The sequence below is a fragment of the Cervus elaphus genome, chromosome 4 (genome assembly GCF_910594005.1).
Source record: "Cervus elaphus chromosome 4, mCerEla1.1, whole genome shotgun sequence".
NCBI classification, from domain to species: Eukaryota; Metazoa; Chordata; class Mammalia; order Artiodactyla; family Cervidae; genus Cervus; species Cervus elaphus.
The window spans coordinates 5443846-5466441 of NC_057818.1; the positions used below are offsets into that span (position 1 = coordinate 5443846).

General features: G+C 40.4%; 1 protein-coding gene across 1 annotated transcript in view; it reads left to right on the forward strand.

The window, feature by feature from the left end:
- CNTNAP4 (contactin associated protein family member 4) overlaps positions 1–22596 on the forward strand; it is a 268262-nt gene that overhangs the window by 72911 nt on the left and 172755 nt on the right. Inside the window, exon 3 of the mRNA XM_043898095.1 lies at positions 14644–14837. Within this exon, the coding sequence (XP_043754030.1) occupies positions 14644–14837 (194 nt within the window). The remainder of the gene's footprint in view (positions 1–14643; positions 14838–22596) is intronic.

Consider the following 22596-nt stretch of genomic DNA (forward strand, 5'->3'; position numbering starts at 1 on the left):
TTGTTGTTTCCCAGTTCCTTTCCCTCCCAGCATCTGACATCTGAAGCGATTATTCACAGAGCATCAAGGCCGGCCGGTCTCCCTCACTGGGATCTCTCAGATGCTTTCATGTCTCTTCATTCTTTCATTTACTCACTTCAAAGCCGTGTCCCCAGCAACTAAACATAAATACAGGAAATAAGTTGAATGGAGTGGTTGACATACGGACTTAAACTAAAGTGGGAATCATGAAAAGCAAAAGGGGCAATGACAATCACTTTGGAGATGATGTTGACCAGATTTGGCAATTTCGACACATATAGAAATTTGTATTATTGAAAGGGGATAATTAGAAATGATTTTCACATTTTAGTCTGAGCGACTTGAAGATGGAAATGATGTGGCCATCTGGTTTTGACAGGAGGTAAGGCATCCAATTTTGGAATGTTGAGTTTGAGATATCTATAGGGCATCCATGAATAGATATATAGGAAGCATTCAGGATTTAGAATTTAGATTTCAAAGGAAAGTCAGAGCTAGAGATAAAGATTCAGGCCTCATCATCTAAAACAACAACAAAAATAATCATTGCAGCCAGAGGCATGAGAAATGTAGTCCACTGAGAATGTAAAGTAAAAGAGGAGAGAGCAGTTGTGTTAGCTTTTCAACAAAAGTGGAGAAAGGAAGCTCTCTGAAGGATGCTGAAAAGGGCTGGCCAGAGGAGTGAGGGAAAAACCCCAAGAAGTTGCAGAGTCACCTGGAGCTAAAGATGCTCTCAGTAACAGATGTTTGATCATGAAACATTTCCTGATAGTTTTATTTGCAGCTCTTTTATTGACCTGGGTACATATTCTAAAGATGCAGGATGTCAGCATAGCAAAAGCAAACAGCTGTTTTTCTTTTGTTGAAAGCATCATCCTTCAAGAGTCATGTAAATCATGAATTCCTATTTGAAACTCTGCCTAAAGACCATCAGGGAGGTCCCCTTAAATATATGGGGAGGGAGATGGGAAAGAGGTCCGGGAGGGAGGGGACATGGGTGTACCTATGGCTGATTCTTGTTGATGTATGACAGAAAACCACAAAATTCTATAAAGCAATTATCCTTCAATTAAAAAATTAAAATAAAATATACAGATGTAAGAAAATATAGCATCCATGCAGTCATATTGTTCCTCTAGTGTTTTATAACAAGAGCCAAAATCTTAGGATTGTGTATATTTGCAAAAGATCTTTTTCTTTACAAAGCACAGTTAACACACTACAATACTCTTCTACTCAGCTACACATTTTTTGAAGGAAAAATTAATGCCTTTAAATACAAATATAAAGATCTTGGCATTTATGTTTGACAGGCTCAGCTGACTCTGGAAATATTGTGCTCATATTTCTTGAAATTATGAATTGCTTATTTTAAAACTACTTTATGGAGGTGTGATTGATATGCATAAAGCTGTACATATTTAATACATACAACTTGAGGAGTTTGGAGATAAGTATATACCCATAATACCATCACCATAATCACAGCCCTAAACTTACTTATCACTTTCAAAAGTCCCCATTCATTTATTTTTCTTAAAAAAATTTTGATGGCAATTAAAAAAGTTGAAATGCAAAATTCTAAATTCTGAAGGTATATTCCAAACAGTATTGACAAATTAACTTTTTTTTTTTCCAGAAAAAGAATATAGTAAAAGCAAAAGCAATTGCAGCATGATAGGCCATGTGGAAAACTGATTTTTGATTTTGTTCACCAGAGTATTATTTGTTTTGATCACTGTTCTGGCTGTCGTCATGACCCGTGAAGAGCTGCTCTGGCCAGGATGTGGCTTTCAGTTGCCACATGCTCCTGTGTGGTGACGGGATGTGCAGGCAGACACAGGCACTTGGGGGAGAGTCACAGTATTGGCTGGAACAATTTGAAATCGACGAGGCAGAGCATGACCTACTTTTGGGGTCCGTCTTTTCTGATCCAGAAAGTGTTTGCATTAACTCTCATTCCCAGGTGGAAACACCACTTTATTATGACTCAGTGGATCAATGAACCCTAGGAACCATGAACCATGAACCATGATAGGTGGCCTGACAGTGGTGTGAAAGGCCTCATTGGTTCAAGTGGAAATGAGGCTGCCTCGTGAGACTTCCTTTTTTATCAAGAAGGACAATTTAGATCTTTCCATTATACATTGCAAATAGTAAAAAGGTAGAGATACACAGAGCAAAATGATGTGTTTTTTCCCCCCTTCTCCTTGTGCTTCCCCACCTTTCACATCCTGGTGGACTCAATCAAACTCCCTCAAAATAAGACAGTTTTTATTTTTGTGAAGCCAGGGCAATGCAGGCTATCTTTCTGATACAGAATAATTGGTGGCGTATCATTTTAGAAAGTGTTTATCTCTCAGTTTAGGTGATAGAGTGACAAAATGACAAGTTTATAACTGTAGGCTAAAATCAGATTAATAAATTAAAAAAAAAAAAGCTTAATTAGAAAAAAACCTCCCAACAGTGGTTTGTTACATTTACTCCATTTGTAGTCTTCACTATTTTGGCACAATAAACTATTGAAAAAATCTAATATGTTGAAATTTGATTTGTTTTGTATAATGAAGTAAAGAAGCCATTGAACATACAGGTAATAATTGAGGATAATGTTTTAAAAATCTAAATGTATGTCCATCACTGGCAAAGTTAATGGTCATGTATCACAGTTTGGACATAAATCTCAAAAAAGCATATTTTTCCTCTATTTTTTTTAAACTATAACCCTTGTGTTTCTCTATTTGTACATAGGCCAGGAGCCAGATGGAGCTGGCTAGGGTGCTTAGATGTTAGAGGAAGCAATTCATTTGTATAGCAAAAGAGTCTGCCATCCAAAGCATTTCTGGAATTGAATGTGAGCACAGAGGAATATTGTACCTGCTGGCTTCAGACACGAAATCCTATTTGTATCTAACTGCACTGTGCAATTGTAGAACACTATATCTGTTAAAGACGGTAGATTGTGTATGTGTGTGTTTATTTCTCTCTTATTTGTGCCACAAATCTGTGTGATGCCCAATGAATGTTGAGTGATTCTACTCTGGAGTGTAAACTTGACTGTATCAATGCTATGCATATGGCAAAATGTGTTTTTTTTAATCAGATCGATACATCAATTCTGGTTGACCCCCCATGTACACATGCAAATGTTCTTGACAATCTACATATAGTTTTGAAAATCTATAAATTTATAAATTATATAAAATGCATAATCAGCAGCTTTGAGGATGTTAAGCACACACACAAAATACTCATAAAGATACTCTAGTACCTTTCATCATTTAGATTTGAAATATTGGTTGATCTGAGAGTTTCAAACCTCTGAGACTGCAGGTTATGTTAGTAGTTGAGAAATAACATGGAAACACCATATATTTTTCAGTTTTGTCAAAACTTTAGCAGTTGAGTATTCTTTTCAGTTGGGGAAGACCCTGCTTGCTCTTCACTTCAGAGACTGTTTCCCATCTGTGCCCACTCTACCAAGTCCCCTCACCCCACCCCCACCTCTGCTGAGTCTAGGAACCCCCTCTGGATGTGTCAGTCTCTTTCAGGTAAATGTTAAGACCTCCTGCTTTCCTGATCTTCCCATTACACATTTCCAAAATGCAGTTGGCATCAGTGGAGCTCAGTTGATGTCTTGGCACGGCTGGGTGGGGGGCTTACCTGGCACGTGGTGGTTGTGTTGATGTCCACCAGAGATCATTGACTGGATCTTTATGTCCCAGCTCAGGGGTACCCTAAGTGTGGTTTGGTTGTTCCTAACCCTAAATGTTTGTTGATGTACACTGCCAAATTTAGTGACCAGTTAGTTCATTTGGCTATTCTCTTGGCAAAGGCCATCACCTCTTCTGGGCCCCATGGCACCTCTTGTTTTATTTAGATTCCCTGAGGCTGGCTGTGACATTCTTTTGGTTAATAGGTAGAGCAGATGTGCAGAGATCTTCTGATACTGTCACTCCTGTGAAAGGGAATCCCTGGTGGCTCAGTGGTAAAGAATTTGCCTGCAATGCAGGAGATGCGGGTTCAATTCCTGGGTCAGGAAGATCCTGTGGAGGAGGGCGTGGCAACCCACTCCAGTATTCTTGCCTGAGAAATCCCATGGACAGAGGAGTCTGGTGGGCTGCAGTCCACGGGGTCCCAAGAACTGGACAGGACTGAGCAACTGACACATACACAAATCACCACCACCACTCCAGTGAAGAATCCCTCTGGTTAGCTCTAGTCAGACCCTCATTCATTTCTAAGCCTTGTTCTTTATCTTTTCAGACTCTGATTGTGTAATGGTTTCTGGGGAGCATGACTCATTTAGGTAAGAAAATGAAAAACACATCATTCTAATAAAAAAAACCCAATTATCTCATCAAAGAAAATTGCACTGGATTGAGTTAAAAAGACAAGAAAGACTTTATTCAAGTCTGTAGCAATGGGGGTCAAGACTTCTGCAGTAGGGGAGAGAGAGGGAACTGTTGAAATCAAGATGGGGGGATTTTTGAGCCCTGGGCTGAGCTAATGGAAGAGCTCCGGAGAACACTAGGGGACCTTGGCGAGGGTGCTCAGGCGTCTGTGTCTGCTAATTGGTGCTTGTGGGAGTTAGGCTCCTGCCCTCCCTGCAGAGGCCGGGAGAGAGGCGTCTATCTTTCTTGATTACATTTCAGAGGGATGACTCAGGTTCTTGAGAAAGACATTCTTGGGTTGTAAAACTGTAAAGAGGCTTCATGAAGATTTCCATTTCGAGGGGCAGAGAAATAATTTACAATGGCAACTTCCTTAAATTAAATGCTCTGAAAAAAAGGGAGGGTGGGTACTTCGGTCAGAGGGGAAAAAAAAAACTGTCTACAGTTTAGTCAGGCTGTGGGGGACATTAAGGCTGTCTTGGCCACAAACATCACTAATTCTGTTGCCTGTGAAAGAAAAGTTTCCACGATAAAATAACACTTAAAAAGGAATAAATAATGGAATTAAATAAAATATGTGTATTTAATACTAATACCAAACCTAGAGGTAAACATATCTTATTCACTGGGGTTATAATGCTGTTTTAATGTTGTAGCATTTTCTCAAATTGGGAAAATATTAAATGATTTAATCAATCAAATTCCTAGAATTGGGTTTGCACTTTTTTTTAACCTCTTTTGATTATACTGTGTCCTAGTATTGTTGGCTTTTCCAATCGTTATGTGGAAATGATGTCTGTTGGGTACAAGAGAGTGACTTCAGTTTCTTGACCCAGGAGTGATATGAGGACATTTGGCTCATGACAGCTTATCATCTCTCTCTGGCCGGGGAAGATAAAAAAAAAGGTAGGGAAGCAAAAATGGTTTTTCGGTCTCTGGGATATTGTCAGTATGCTCTATCTGATGCATGAGGTCATTTACTGAAATGACCTGCCTCACTGTAGTAGATCTAAATCGAAACTTTTAGAAAAGTATTATAATGGTCTTAGAAAGCAAAACATTGGCAAATCCTGATTACCATCTGAATTTTCAGACATCATGTGCTCAGAGTAATTTTTCCAGAACTACTAATTTGAGTGAAATAAAACTGACTGTAGTGGAATTAAAGCACAGAATTTGGCATTTTTGTAATTTTATTCTAGTCTTCTAAGATGAAATTTGGCTGTCCCCAAATTTGCACATCAAATATACCAATCAAAATGCCTGAGCAGAGAAAGGATGTAAATATTTACTGATCAATCCACTGAATTATTAAAGACTTCAGAAATGTTTGATCTGGCAATGCAAGAAGTAGGGCTGAAAGTCGGCCTGCCAATTTGCTGGGAGGAAAAATTGATCAACAGCAAAGCACTAAAACCTAGGAGAATTTAGTAAGGTATTATTAATTTAGAACCTTGCTGGGGAAATAAAGTGAAAAGCATCTCTTTTTTTTTATTGTATCAAAAAAGCTGAAAACAGAGCAATAAATACATCTAGGAAATAATAGTTCACAAGTGATTAAACTAGGTAACTTTGGGGTGATTGGTAGACACTGTGTGTGTGTATGTGCATGCCTGTGTGTGTGTGGATGTGTGTCTCAGCCAAGTGCTTTAAGTTTTCTCTTTGAGCACCTCATTGAAAATGCCATTTTGCAAAGAGAAGTGTCTTGTGCTCTTTAGTTTTAGCTTTTACCACTAGGTATAATACATTCAGATTTTGTATATAAATTTATACAGTCTTACTACTTTCACTTTCACTACAGATTTACTTCATTCCTTTATGCATTAAGTAGTTGTCAAGCTCCTACTATGTGTCAGGCAGTGTGCTAGACACATAGGATCTATCTTTGAACAAAACAGGCAAAGACTGTAGGCTTCATTGAGCTTATATTCTAATAGGGCAAGATAAATGATAAAGAAATATAGTAAATAAGAAATTACGTATAAATATGTCAATATCTGGCCAAAAAAAAAGAAAACTGGTTTGGATGAAGTGGTTTGGAGCAGGACTGCTGGGTGGAAGGAATTTTGGTAGGGAAGGTCAGGAGATACAAGCTTGAATGAGAGCATCGCATCTGAGCAGACCTGACGGAGGCAATGATGTTAGCCCCAGCTTTCTCAGAGAAGAGCACCCCTGGCGGAAAGGATAGCTTATCAAAGGGTGGGATGGGAGATGGGAGAATGACACCTGCTTGGAGAATCTCGAGGAGGCCGTTGTTGATGGAGGGTCCTGATCTGGAAAGCCGGACCTGGGGCGGGAGCCTTGCACGGGAGGCAGGTCACGTGAGGAATCTGGCGGCGGTACAGCGATGACTTCGCCCTCCACTGTGTGTGGGAGTTACTGTAGTGTTTTGAGCACAGAAATAAGTTGAACCTGTGGTGTAGAGGATGGAGTCCTGCTGAGCGAAGGGAGAAGCAGGGAGACTTGTTAGCTTGCTGTGGCGAGAATCCAGGCTGGATTAGAAAGGAGCCCCAGTGAAGATGGGGCAGTCCTCTGATTCTGCAGCGTTGAGTAACACCAGCAGTATTTTTGTCGGTTTGGTAGTATGGTGAGAAAGAAAGAAAGGAGTCGAGCACAACTCTGGTTTTTTTTTTCGGCCCTAAAAATCGTTAAGAATGGAATTGTCATAAGCTAGTTTGGGGAAGCATGTGAATAGAGTGAGGTTTGGGGGAAGAAAAGGAGTTTGGTTTGGGAAATGTTAAAGATATCAAGCAGTGAGTCTACTATCAGGGAAGAGTTTGGCGATGCAGATATAAACTAGGGAATTACTGGCACATGATATTTTTGAGTCCTTGAGGTCGAGAGGGGCCACCCAGGGATGGATGAAGATGGAAAAGATGCAGGGTGAAGGACAGAGCCCTGGAGCATCTCAGCCTTAAGAGGGAAGAGATAAAAGGAAAAACCATCACTGGAGATGGAGACGAAGCAACAAATAAACTAAGAAGGGGGACTTCCCTGAGGGTCCAGTGGTTAAGACTTTGCGCTTCCACTGCAGGGGCCATGGGTTCGATCCCTGGTGGGGGAAGTAAGATCCCACATGGCACGTGATGTGGCTAAAAAATTTGAAAAATAAACAAACTAAGAAGAAGGTTAAGAGAATGAGCTTTTGAGGAAATTAAGTGAACAAAGAATATCAGGGCATTGGGAGTAGTCAAATGTCTCAGATGTTGCTGACAGGCCAAGTGGTAGTCAGACTGAAATCTGACCATTTGATTTAGCAATACAGAATTCTTCGGTAACCTTGACAAGAGCAGCTTGAGTTAAGTGACATGGACTGAAAGTCTAATTGAAACTGGCCTAAGAGAAAATGAGATGAGAAACATTGTAAAGAATGCATGTGGACGTTGTACTTGAATTAACATTATTATCTTAATAGAAAAAATAGAATGGAGTCAAGAGAAGTTTTTTTTTTTTTCCCTTTTAAAGTGGGGAAAATAACAGCATGCATGTATATAGTGGGATCCATTAAGGAGAAAAAAATAATGAAGACAAGAGTGAAGAATTGCTGGTGCAGTGGCCTGAGTGGATTAAGCACAAGTGGAAGGGCTCATGTGCTCATGTGGCTCATGTGCAAGGAGATAAACCAGTCAGTCCTGAAGGAAATCCACCTGCATAGTCACTGGAAGGACTGATGCCGAGGCTGAAGCTCCTCCAATACTTTGGCCACCTGATACAAAGAGCTGACTCATTGGAAAAGAGCCTGATGCTGGGAAAGATTTAATGCCAAAGAAGGGGGTGGCAGAGGATGAGATGGTTAGATCGCATCACTGACTCAGTGGACATGAGTTTGAGCAAACTCCAGGAGGTGGTGAAGGACAGGGAAGCCTGGCGTGCTGCAGTCCACGGGGTTGCAAAGAGCCGGACACGCCTGAGCAACTGAACAGCAACAGCTCCGGCAACTGTGGGGGCTGCCCTGCGGGCCCAGCGGGATCCAGGGACGCCGACCGTGCCGTCAGAACTGCCTCTCGCTTCATCTCTCCAGTCTGCTTGGGTCTTTGCTGCTTCACCCAGGTTTTCCTCGACCATTGCTCCTACAACTTGATGCCTAATTCCCATCCTTTCAGCTTTCGCAGCAGAAAAGAGGGTTGTTCTCTAATAGTCTCAGTAAAATTCAGGAATTGCCCTGCCGGCTAGGCTAGCTGGCCTGCCCATGCTGTGACAGTCTCTGCGGGCAGGGGCAGCCGGGCCAAGATTCAGGAGTGTACGTGCGGCAAGACGAGCCAGGCACGGAGCATTGATAGAGTAGTGTTTCTTCCAGCAAAAAGAACAACACTGGTAGAAATACAAAGCTTGATAGGGTTCTCAATGGTGGCCCCAGGACACTGCAGATCATTTAAGGGAGCCCGACAAATATTGGCACAGTTTTCTTTCTGATCCTTTTACTTTATTGTGATTACTGTCAAGATCAAAATGATCCAGGCCAGTTTACACCTGTGGGGAAATCTAGATGAAATCACACGTGAAAAAAATAATCTTAGAGGGGAATTTCCCCATGAGAATTTTAATTAACCTGGTTACTTTGTAGAAATGTAGATGCCCTGATGGTGGCTAGGGCTGTTACTGAACTGTGCTCACCTGTGTCTTGCGTCCTTGGGCACCTCTGTCCTGCTGTGCTTTAAATCTGGAGAAATATGGCTTGCCCTTTCGTGTGTTCCAACCTTCACAAAGTCGACAAGCTCTGAGACACGTCACCTTCACTGGTGACCATCAGCAGTGGCAGTCATGCCATTTTTAATATTAGTAGGGGATAGAGGTGATTCTTTTCTATATTTTAAGGCTCCAACCAAGGGTACTTTATCTTCACTTCTTCTTTCACTTCTATGAAATTGTAAGATGTTCCTCCATGTCCCGAACTAAATATAGATGCTACCTAGTAGATAGGCTATGAGGGTCTCAAACATAATTCAGCCAGCTAGTTATTTATATTTAAATAACACCGAATACACTATTTGAATATATTCTTGGGATAGAATATACCAGTCTGGGGCAATGATAGTTGTATAATTATCTCAAGGTTAAAGAATGAAAAATGAGGAGATTTTTTAAATGAGATCCTACTTAAAAAAAATAAAATGAGATCCTAACAGATTAAAATCATTTTAAAAATAATTTTTCATCTATACTAAAAATTTGGGTTAATTTACTTAGCTTCTGTAAATCTCTTTTTTAAATAAAGTTTCATTTGAAAAGAGATGTTAAAACATTTCATCTCACTAGATAATTTTAATAATTAAGTTTAATATTGTGCATGAAATTTCTAGTGACTTAGCATACAGTAGGTATCAGATAATTTTTAGTTTGCTTTTCTTTCTTGACAGTTCATAGCAACATGTATTATAGAAGCCGGTTCTTTAGGAACCTGATGTTTAAAAGCAGGAGGCAGCAGACACAAGAGATGCTGTATTTTGTGGTCATTCAGTAACTAAATTTTTTCAAAGCTCAACTTTACCGTGATGGTAACTCTTTGGAGTTGATAGCAGTAATAATTGTTTTATGGTTCAAAAAGTAACAGCTATGATATACTCACATGCTTGCTGTGTGAGAGAGAAATCAATAGGCACTTGAGCTTTTTAAATTTACATCTCATAGCAGTACTACAGTGCTTTAATGTAAAGTCTCATCAATGAGTGGAAGGGTTTTCAGTGTGAAGTTTCAGGCTGTGATACAAAGATGCAAGAAATGTTTCTGTTTGAATAAATTTATGACAATTTATTATGCCAAGTCTCAGTAATGAGGCCAAGGCAGGAGAAAAAGGAGGGTGGAAGAGGGGGAGGAGGACTGCGATGTGGGGAGGGAAAGAATGGAGGGACAAGACTGTCTTGTCGACCAAGCGTCAGTAACCATGGAATGCCTGGTGCTCCGGGGCGAGGAATCCAGCTGGCAATGCGGGAGACCTACGCCTGGGGCGGCCTAAACACAGCTGCAGTTGCACTTTCATTTCATGTCACTGCTGTCCCTGCACGTCATCATAGGCTGGCACTACTGAAGGGCGCTGAGTTCTGTACCCAGGTCTATATACCTGGGTCTGTGTACTTACGTTTTCCATATTACTATTCAGCTTTTGTTTTAAAATTAGAACCTTCAAAACTCCATCACACACTTACACCATGTGTGTCTTCAGCGCTGCATAGTTTAAAACCCTGTAGCAATCTCAGGATTCCCTATGGCTGAATTATCCTGCTGACATTACTTGGTAAAGCCTGGGAGCATCTGAATTCCCATTACCTTATTGGTGTACCTCGTTAATGACATCGCTTGATTAGCATATCAGTAGTACCTTTTCGCCACAGGTAAGAAATTGAAATGTTCAAGGTCAATTAGCTGCAAATGTTTCAAGTCGGCTGGTGCAGCTGTAACGGTGAGTGATGCTGGGAAGAGGGAGCGGTCAGTGAGAGACGCCGCGTGCTCCTGATGAGAATTGATGATCCAATTTTCACTCACTGGAATCACACTGATTCTTTTTTTTCCCTCTCACTGTGCTTCTCTCACGTGTTTGTGTTTTAAATAGTGGTCTATAAAGGAATGTCAAAAGTGCCACAGAAATATTATGCATCTCTGTATTAAAAATATGCCTTTATGACCGACTTTAGACCATTAAAATTAACTAGAAAGAGCAAGAAACAAAATAACTCAGTATTTTTCTCAAAGGTGTAAGGTAATGTAGATAAAATTCCAAACATAGAAACTCCAGGGAAAGATGATGGCTGGCTAGAGGCACTTCGTCCATTCTTTTCCCAACTTTGATGTGTAAAGAAAGAAAATAAAAAATGCAGAGAGAGTTGCAACATATCTGCAACTATGGTACTGATATTAACCAAGCACCCTTGGTGAACATCAGACCCCAGAAACTTTCAACTTGAAGACTTTTGATAGACCTGAGGCAGAACAGTAAAAATTAGATTGGACACTGGAGGGAAGTTTTTACCCACTCACCCCTCCCGTCATGTACCCATACTTCAAAGACACGGTCTGCTGTTAACTCTAGAGAGGGAAGACGGCCCCACTGCCAGGTAGCCAAATCCTGAAATTCCCCAGCCCTGGTTGCTGCTGTCTTTTCTCCACCCGTTATGACGCACCCACTTACGTGTCACAACAACAAGCGGGCGCACTGCCGTGTCCTGATTCAGAGCACGGTGCCTCTTGCCACTCTGCAGGCTGGTGCGAGGTCTTCAGACCCTCTGTGTCTCAGCACGGCGCCCTGGGAATTAAGTAACAGTGCCTTCACAGCGTGCCCGACCAAAGTACTCACTGCGTAAACACTAAGTAATACCACGGTGAAATAAGTGGAAAAGTTGGATGGAGTTTCATTACACCCTGAGAAATGAAATATGGTGAAGGAGTTGGCTTAGATTTTAAAATAATGCTATGAGAGGAGTTCGCAGTCAGGGTTCGAGAGCTCCCTGAGCTGTTTTTGGTCAGGTGCTATTTAAGGTGTTCTTCAGAGCATTCAAAGGTCAGTTCTCTTCCATGTAGATAACAGACTGCATGAGAGGTGCCCTTTGTGGACAGCAAAGCCGTGCTAGGTCAGGGACACCAAGGCTCTCAGATTACAGCCAGGTCCCTTGTCTACCCAGCAAGCCTTCTTACTTAAAACCTAAGAGCTTTTCCCCACCACCTAAACATGGTAGATGGTGCCCCAAGGAACTCTACTCATCCAGGTTACCAGCCCCAGCCACACATTCTCCAAGGGCAAATACAGAGAAAAGTAAAAACAGACCAGTAAAAACTGCACAATCTCTAAATATTTTGGGTCCCTAAGGAGAGCATTGTACTTTCAATGTACAGACTGGAAGACACTTTTGGACAATGATTCCCTCCAAGACAGAAGGGAATTGGAAAAAAAGCATCTAGTTCTAAAAACTATGTAGGAAGTAAGCTCAGGAAGCATAGCTGAATACAAGCAGGAGTTAGTGTGATGCTGTCAAGAGAGGACACTATAGGAATAGAATTCTTTTAAAAGATGCTGTCTTGACTCATTTTGAGGTCCTGACTGGAGCCAGGTTAGTTCCCCTTCTTGAGCAGCTGGTTATGTCCAAACCCAGCCCCTCCCCTCACACCCTCTGTGGCCACTACGCATGTAAACTGGTCACGTAGGAGCCAGGTGCTGATGCCTGGACATAGCCCCTGCTGCCCAGAGCCCCTGCAAATTAGCCAGTCCACAGGGAGCTCACAAAAGCTAGCTAACTCCTCCCCGCTCGCCACACATCAGCTGCCCCCTTCAGCTTCAGCTAGTCATCCTTTCTGGGGACACTTTTCCCTCCATGGTTCTGCCTGGAAATCTCCTCTTTGAAGCTGTAAGTAACACAGAGTTCTGCGTTTCCTTGCTCAGAGTGTCACTGTGTTGTTTGCCACCCAAAAGATTTTTAAATCTTATTAAAGCAGGTTGTTCACACAGGTGTCTCCCTTTGGGCCTCACAATGGTATGTGCTGCGCCAAAATAGTAAATATTCATCGGGCATCTCTGTATTAGGGCCTGACTCAGGGTTTATAAAACAGGGCACAGATACCAAGAATAATGCTTGAATAGAAACTGTATATTTATTGTTTTTCAGTCACTAAGTTGTGTCCAACTCTTTGTGACCCCATGGACTCTTGCACGTCAGGCTCCTGTGTCTTCCACTTTCTCCTGGAGTTTGCTCAAAAACTCTATATAAATTAATGATAATCTCTATTTGAAATGTCGGAACTTATTCTTAGAGCCTCAGGTGGAAGGCAAAAGAATGGGGAAAAGAAAGCATGGACTAATATTCTGATTTGGTATATTATGTAACAGATACTGCATTTTAATATATATCAAATAATAGATAATTATGGATTCAAGAATAGGTTAAACCCTATTTAATGACTTTTACAGAGATTATATAATACTTACAAAGTCAGCAATATCAATATTACTTAAAGAAATTCCCTAAGTAAAGCATTATTATAGTAAACTGGATGTATAGTGAAATATCTTAACAAGACTTACAGTAGGTATCACATCTGTAATTTCTGGTGTGCATTGGATAAAACGAAACACAGTAAATTCTGTTCTACCTCTACTTCCTTGAATACACAGTAGACGTCCCCTCTGTGCTTCCGAGTGCTCACGCACAGCTTCCTCTCTCTCCTGTGGCTCTCCTGTCCCCCGCGGGGTCACCCCCATTCCCAGAGAGGACACAGCTAGTGATGTGTTGGTGAACTGGCTGGGGTCGGGGTGAGCACTGATGTGTAGAGGTTGCCAGTTTTCATGGTTTAAATACTCCCACTATGGCCAGTTGCAAAGATGGCCATGTTTAATAATCATCTTGTAGAATTCCTGGAAATGTGATCATCTCTTGCCCGTTGCTGCAAGCCAGTTATCACTGGATGGAACTCTCCATCACTTACTGTATCCATCACTTACGGTTCCCTGCACCTGCCTCACCGTTAACATTTCCCAGGCTGTGTCTCCAGCACGCTTTTCAATGTCTGTTCCTCCTGTGTGCTGTGCTCAGTCGTGTCTGGCTCTCTGTGACCCCATGGACGTAGCCCGCCAGGCTCCTCTGTCCCTGAGATTCTCCAGGCAAGAACACTTGGAGTGGGTTGCCATGCCCTCCTTCAGGGGATCTTCCCAACCCAGGAATCTAACCTGTGTCTCCTTTGTCTCCTGCATTGACAGGCAGATTCTTTACCATCTGAGCCACCGGGGAATAAGACTGCAAACAGAGTGAAGGCAGGAATGATCCCTTGACCATTCTTGTATTCTGGGGCTTAATTCTGTCCTTCTTTCTCTAAGGAGTCTAAACATGATCAGACATTAGAGGTCGTTTCCAAGTTCCATGTAGTTTGAAGGTAAATCACAGTCTGAAGGCAAATCGTTCCTCAGTCATGTGTGTGGGCACGGAACATACTAGTTCCATGTGTTGACGTGGTTGTCTGCCTCTCAAATTAAGGACTTTAACGTACAATGAGTTTAACCTCACTGAATTAGCTCTCCCAGTGTCCGACGGTTGTAACACCTAGAAATCAACATAATTAATTTAGGCGCCATCCATTTACATTACATTCTTGTTTCTCTGTATTTTTTTACTATTATGGAAAGTTTTGTAATTTGGAGATTTGACTTTCTGAAGTTTCATAGAGGAATAGTCTTAATGGCATTGCTAGTTCATTAACAGATGTTTAATGACTTCTTTGCTCACTTCTCCTTTTTCTCTTTTCATGAAAGGAGCTGGTGGCTGGTCTCCACTTGTGTCAAATAAATACCAGTGGTTGCAGATTGACCTTGGAGAGAGAATGGAGATCACTGCGGTGGCCACCCAGGGGGGATATGGGAGCTCCAACTGGGTGACCAGCTACCTCCTGATGTTCAGCGACAGCGGCAGGAACTGGAAGCAGTATCGCCAGGAGGACAGTATCTGGGTATGTTTCTTTAGCAGAATACTGTCCTCTCAGAGGAGGAAGCACGGCCACTCCTACAGGCAGTTTAGGAATCTCCTAAACTTTGTTTAGAAACAGAATCTTTGGACTTACTTAGAAAACATTTTCCAATGTATTGATATTCATTTTCCAATACATTTCATGGTTTAAGAAAATACTAAAAATAAACTTATTTCACAGAGTCCTCAGAAATTGAAGAAAAAAAAAGCCCATTAGTGCTCTAAATAGTGTGAAGGTTAAAGAAAGAAACCAAGCCTGTATAAGACATTTTTTGTTCAGTAACATAGTAGTTTTGCATTGCCTTTATTTAAGGTTGGTGAAAAGAGGTTTTTTTGGTTGTTCTGATGACTCTGAGAAATATGAATTAATGTCTCTCTTTTGTATACAGAGGTTTTATATACAATATTTAGAATATTTATATATGTCTTATACACACATATATGATTTATATATAAACCTTTCTGTAGTCTTTTCAAGTGTTAAAATGCCGTGTTTTGTGGACAGGGCACAGCTGCTCTAAGGGAGACTGACCAGGAAGTTCATAATGAAGTGAGTGGTACTTGTAGTTGACCAAGTAGACATGCACACCCGGTGGGAGAAGGAAGCTAAAGAAAGTTTGCTTGCTGCTGAAGAAAGGACTTCTCTTTTAGTGCAGAAAAGTATTGGTTTGGATTTTATGTGGGCCAGGGACAACATACTGCAATCAAAGAACTTTTTTTTTTTTTTTTAATTTTCCTCTGACTGAGCTGCTGGAACCAGGGAAAATGAGTAACTTAATGAAGCGTTGTTCTGAGCACACAGATAATTTGGAGGCCTGTTTGGGCACATAATGATAATTTTCTTTGATCAGTCAACAGCCTCTCTTTTGAAACTTGCTAGAACTCTGTGATACATTATAAACTCATTGAAGAAAGGGACTGTGATTTATTCACCTTTGTATCTCTGAAGCACTTGGTGGCCATTCAATGCATGTTTATTGATGTAAGTTGAATTGAGAAAATGTAGCCCTGCTCTTTCTCTAGAAAGAAGGACTGTTAGGCTGGAAGAAGTTTTCTGTAAGCATTTTCAGAAAACCTGCCTTAAAATCCAAAGCAAGTTGAAGTTATGTATAAGAGTGAGAAAAATTGGATATTATGGTTAAATTAATCCCATGAAAACCATTCAAACTGGGGATAAATTAAACAGTAGTTATGAACCAATAGCTATGAAAGCTTAATGAGGTATTTTTTTAACTAGGTGTTTGGATTATCTTTTACTCTTTTCTTCTAAATAAGCTTTGGATTTTAAACTAGATAAGCAGTGGCTAATATTTAGCTGTATTAAGTAAGATGTATGTTTTTGACATTTTTTAAAGAGAAAGATTAACCATGAAAATTAATTGTTTTTCATGAATCAAGCTTGAGGAAAGCCAAACCTGGACAGTACTGTTTGTCTTTTTCACTTACCTTGTGAAAAGCGAGATGCTCAGGGTACATTAGTGACGTGAATGATATCCTTAACTATTCAAACCAATCAATGTAAAGACAGATGGTATCTATCACAGTTATCTGGCTTGGTAATATCCTTTTTAGACTCTGACTATGGTCAGAATGAACTAACAAATTTTGGAAGGACTGGACTATAATTTTGGACATGGTAAAGAAAGCAGACAGGTAACTGAACATCAAGATCAAAACTGAGACTTGGAGCTGGTTCCATGACCACACATAAAATGGATAAGGTTATGGTGTAGGTAAAACAGCTTCAAATCTTCAAACATTGTTAATATATGTATAGACACATGCGTGCGCACACACACACACACACACACACTCTCATGCTGCGCGCGCGCGCACACACACACACACACACACTCTCATGCTGTCTGTCCATCCCAAGTAGGCTCACAGTTCTCTCTTTACCCCGTAATTACTCAGGTCCCTCCCTGAGGGAAGCCCCGCTCTGTGACTCTACAATAGCAACACAGGCAAAATGAAATATGGAGAATTGTGCCCTGGTTCCAGGTTGTTTAAAATGATCTGGCACGATCACTTTAATGTGGGATTTTTTGTTTCGCCAAAAACCAATTTTTAATTGATGTTCATAGTAAGGAATTTAACTCTTTGTCACATTTTGCACATCTGTATTTCCTAACTTTTTTTTTTTTTTGCCCATTATGGGTAATGTATCCAAATTATACAAAACATGACAATTTTTTTAAGTGCTTCACAGTCTGCTCCAGATGATACAAATAAATCTGTGAAAGAGAGTTAGGGAACCCATAAAGCATTATACGAGAACGTGATGGAAAGAGGAAGAAAAGGCAGTTGTTACAAGTTTAGAAACACATAAAATAAAACCCATCAACACGGATGGAAATGCTGCCGTGGGGATTCCTCATTTTCCTTCAATGTATTCTCTTCAAGCATGAGAGAGAGCAGTGACTTCTGTCCACCTGAAAGAATTCATCAAATGCCCTTCTGCTTCTTACAAATAATCTTTAAAAAAGAAAGGCAAAACACTTTATCTGTTATCTTTGTGGCCATGCATATACTTGACAGAACTGTAAATTTGAGAGAGACATATTTTTAAAAAATTAATTTTTGGATAAAATTTATAGTCCATTGCCCACAAATGTAATTTATACAAACTACTCTTTCTAGATGGCATATAAATATTTTGCAAAAAATAGAAAATGCAAACTGCTGAAATTGTTCCTCTCATATTGAAGACAAAATAAAATTTCTCAACATCCACGGTCAAAAGACTTTTCAGTCAGCTTATGGTAAATGATTGGAAAAGAAAGTGTGAAGTATAACTTTTGCTCATCTAAGAACAATTTCTGGAATTTCATAAAACTAACATCTTAGAAATTATTTTAAGCAGATTAACATGTGCAGGAACTTTACAGCTGAATTATACAAATTCTCTCTTTTACACTACAGACTATAAGGGCAAGGGACGGGATGGTACTAATTTTATGAATTATTTAAATAAATATGATTATTATGCACAATGAGGGTTCCCTAGTGGCTCAGACAGTAAAGAATTTGCCTGCAATGCAGGAGACTTGGATTTGATACCTGGGTAGGGAAGATCCCCTGGAGAAAAAGAATGGCAACCCACTCCAGTATTCTGGAGTATTCTGGAGCCCGGAGAGTTCCATGGACAGAGAAGCCTGGTAGGCTACAGTCCATGGGGTTGGAGTGTATTATGCACACTATTTATGGATTTCAACTGTATCTCATTTTTCAAACAAAAACCCATAATTTCATATTAACATATTTCTGAAGTTAATATAACTTTTTAAATTAAAAGTGTTGAGTGTTGTGGTTTGACTTTGGCTAGTGAAAGACATGGAGCCCCCCCATGACATGTATAGTCAATTAGACAAAAGTATCACCTGTCACCATATAGTCACGGCATTATTATCACTGTGAATGATTGAGTTGTCAACTCTATAAGCCCAAAAGGGCAGAAATACCACCTGCAAAGATTTTAACATGTATTTGTCTCCAGTCAAAAAAATAAGTGAGTGGGGTCATTTAATTGAAAATCCAATGAGGCAGACATTCAAGTGAGAGTTGTGTGATAAGTCTGGCAGACGCCCCACTTTGTGAGGCGCACCTTTCCTAGATCTTTCCCCATGCTGACGTTTCTCCTATGTTTTTCTAGTGTTCTAAGCCCGCAGAAGTCGTGTGTGGTGACATAAAGTGTAACAGCTCTGGTGCCCTGTATGTCAACATGTCAGATCATCAAGCTTAATGCCTTGCAATCTTTGGCTCAGAACTTGGGCAAATGCCTGGAGAGTGCTTTAAGCTGCTTCTGCCTTTCAACACAGCCTCTGTTTGAGTGCCAGAAAGACGTTTTTATTGAAAGTCTATATGATTAGTCTGTATTCCCAGGGACTGTCCTGTTTATATTTCTATTTAACTGGGTTCTCTACCCTTTTGGAAATGATTAACCTAGGAGTGCCTGGTTGGAGGTAGCTGCATTGGGGTTTTTAATGTGATGTTGGTCATGAATCAGAACAATTAGGCTGCTAGGCACCTTCTCAATCAAGCAGCATGGTTTATTTCACCTCGTCCCATCTGTGCCCATTCTGTAACACGTTACGTCAGTCCCTTCTCATAAACTTCCTGGGCTCATGTAAATTGGAACTTTATATGAATATGTAGTGTACAAATATATATATGAACCTCTGTAAGCTGTGGGAACACATATGCATTGAATAAGATAAATGGCAATGTTGCTTCACATTCTTCTAATTGACCTGTCCCTAAGCAAGCAAAATAAAAATAATTTGAAGAGAGTGATTAGGGTCAGCAGATTTGATTTAATGCCCCCTTCAGAGCACACACTCACATCTAGTTTATTCTCAAAGCATCAACCAGAGGATGGCATGTTTTAAAAACACTTTACAGCTCGTGTCTCACATTCTCCCACGTGACAGTTCAGTGATGAGACACCGCCCTCTTTTCTCCCCTCTTTTCCTTGCTGTGATGCAGTGCTGCAGATGTCTGCTTCTGACTCTTCTCATTCCCCAGTCCCAGGAGGTACATTTGGAAATCTCTCTGGGAAGCAGTGCTGTCCTTCTGAAATGTTTCTTTATTGCTGTTTGAGTTTCAGTCAGTTAGGTCTTTTTTTTTTTTTTTTTTTTTTTCAGTTAGGTCTTTTAAAAAACTAATGCATGAGCCTGTCTTTCCTATTTTACATTTAAAATTTTCAAACTTACCACACATAATCAGAGAAGAGGCTAGAAAAATATATAAAGCTAGAAAGGGGGAAAGATTTGGCATTGATACAATATATTCCTTAAAAATCTAAGAGAACATCTTATTGTTTTCTTAAAAGAAAATTCAATAAATTCTGTGCCTGACAATAAAATTAATTTTTAAAACCTCTAATTTATCTTCCTACATATAAATAACTAGGTAGACAACATAAAAGGAATACATATGCTCCACTTATAATAGAACTCCCAAATGATAAATATCAAGGGAAAAAGTAAAAAGAAATTATGAGATTTATGAAGATAATATTTAGAATATTACTAAAGAACATAAAAGAAGATGATTAAATGTAAAGACATATCTATTTGAAATAGAAAACAATATACCAGCAGCAGTTCACTTACTTAGGCAGATTTTATTAATAGTACTTCTGCGCAGCGGGTACTGTATGGCCATCAGAAACAGATGATGTAAAAATACACTGGCCATTGCTGCAGTGAATTCCAAAACCAATGGAAAATTTTCAATTGAAGTGTCATTTGATACTGAAGAATAAATCTTAAGGGCTGAGGAGAAAGAGATGGGGACAATGGATGGAATATATGTTAATTTATTAAAGCACAGGTAAAGATTAGATTTATATCAGGCTTCAAAGGGGATAATCTGAGAGTGAAAGAAATGAAGGACAACAGAGAGGAGTGGATAGGAAATAGTCCAATTATTGATTTTAAAAAAACCGAACAGATAATGGCAATTTCCCAATTGTTATATGAAATTATCTTATAACAATTATTGATAGTACCAAGCCTATGGGAGTTATCAATATGGAGTATCATATATTATTTTTAATATTATTTTAGTAGTTTATGTATTTATATTTTACAATGGTTGGATGGCATTTATATGTGCAACATGTCATCTAATATTTGATCGTAAAATAGAAAAACACCACATTTCTGATACTAAATTGGTTTGTGAGTCAGTATTCAGTCAGAAAATCAGAAATTACTCTGGGCATCTGAAACTGCAAAGTCATTTTAGGAAATTGGTTACAGGTAATGGAAAAGCTGATCAAAGCAAATCAGATGTGAGGTGGTGAGTACCTCAGAGCCTAGCAGCAACAAGCAGCCACTGTAACTCCTCAGGAGTGGAGGGACAACGAGAAGGTGGTGTTTCTAGAGCTTATAGCTGACGTTGTTCAGTTAGTGCTAGAATCGTGGCAGGGACTGCCCGATGGAAGATTCTGGAAGCAAGGCTTGTCCGTGGGGAGCAGGAGCCTCGTAAGAGGCTCAGCCACCACCGAGAAGCTGCCTGAGGCAGAGCAGGAGTGGGGAGGAATATCCGGGCTCCCCCTTCCTCTCATCTGTCGAGCTCTCTCCGCCCAGCCGGAAGCTTGCTCACACAGGACCTGGGACTGTCCGTCTCCATCACTCAGCCTTCCTGTGTCTCAGGATAGAGCAGGGAACAGTGGTACATGGCTCTAAGGAAAACAAGCGCAGCCCTAGGAAGCCATGTGGTTCCTAAGGAAGTCTCACCTCTATAAACTTTTTCCTACAGAAAGAGGGAGAATTCAGGTTCTTACTGAGTAATTTAATCACTCATCCCTTTCAGTAGTAAAATTGCAGGCTTCTCCATCAACCCATAAAGAAAGTCGATCAGTAATACTTTGATCCTGAAGGAATTGAGACGTAAGACAGTAAGTTCCCACCTTGTTATGATTATTTAGTGCCTGAGTCGTGTCTGACTCTTTAGCGGCCCCATGGATTATAGCCTGCCAGACTCCTCTGTCCTTGAGATTTCCCCAGGCAAGCATACTGGAGTGGGTTGCCATGTCCTTCTCCCAAGTTCCCACCTAAGTTCATGTTAATTTAGCTCTCTTTCCTCCTATCAATACTGATGAATATGCAAAGCTAGGGAAGCACAGTATTTCAGCCAGAATTCATGGTGTAGATGAAATCATTGGTTTAGTGTCATTTTTTACACATAATCTACTGTAAGGCAGGAGAAAAACATAAATTACGAAATCGGTCTCTTGTTTATCACAGTACGTATTGAAGACAGAGTATAGTTTTGCCTTCTATGTGGGAGAGATAGCATTGCTGTGTTTGTCATCAGACATTCTATAGCTGAGTCCAGGACTCCTCTGCAGAGGATCAAGTAGAAGGATGTATCTGTGGATTAATGCACATTGTTGTTGCCTCTAGGATGGGGCTGTTGCACACATTTGTTGTGCAAACGCAGCCCACTGCTCCCTTATTGAAATGTTTCTGCTTGCCTGGCAGACTGGGTGGCCACATCCCGTCCCGGATCTGGCATGTTTCATTGGCAGCTTCTTCATGTACCGCATCATGTACCAATCTCAGACAGTTAGTTCCTGCTCTCAGGACATTCCCAAGGTTTCTTGTGTTTTCACACTTCTCTTCTGGGCCATGCTCTTCAGTTCTGCGAGGTCTGCTTCATCCCTTCCAAAGTAGGGCCTTTCAGGCACTTACTCTAGTCCAGCCTGCCCCATCACTTTTCCAGTCATCACCAACTCATCTCTAGAGTCTTTTTTCCAATGGCATCTGCCATTGTGTTATTTCCAGGAAGACTTTCTGGAGAACTTTGCATAGTTTGTATAACCTTAATCAGCTGAATTTCAAACTCATTCATATATTTTTTCATTTTCTTTCACTCTACTTATATATTTTCCTTTCTTCCAGATTTTACATGTGACAGAAATTCCAAAACACTACTGGCTAAAATGCATACTGTACCTACCGAATTCCTAGGATATAGGAGATATTCCAAGGAGAGAGTAAATGTGATTGGAGAGAGGACCACCGTACTGTTTTGCTAATGTGGTTTAGAATAGATATTAACAAAAGCATAATGGTAGAAGGAAACACTTCTGTGATCACTTACTTCAGATCCCAACCCAGTAGTCCGGTGATGTTTGTGTGGTTTACAATGCAGAGGTCCTGTGTGCTTACTGGATGCGGGTGCGCATGTGCGTGGGCATGCGTGCTTAGTCGCTCAGTCGTGTCTGA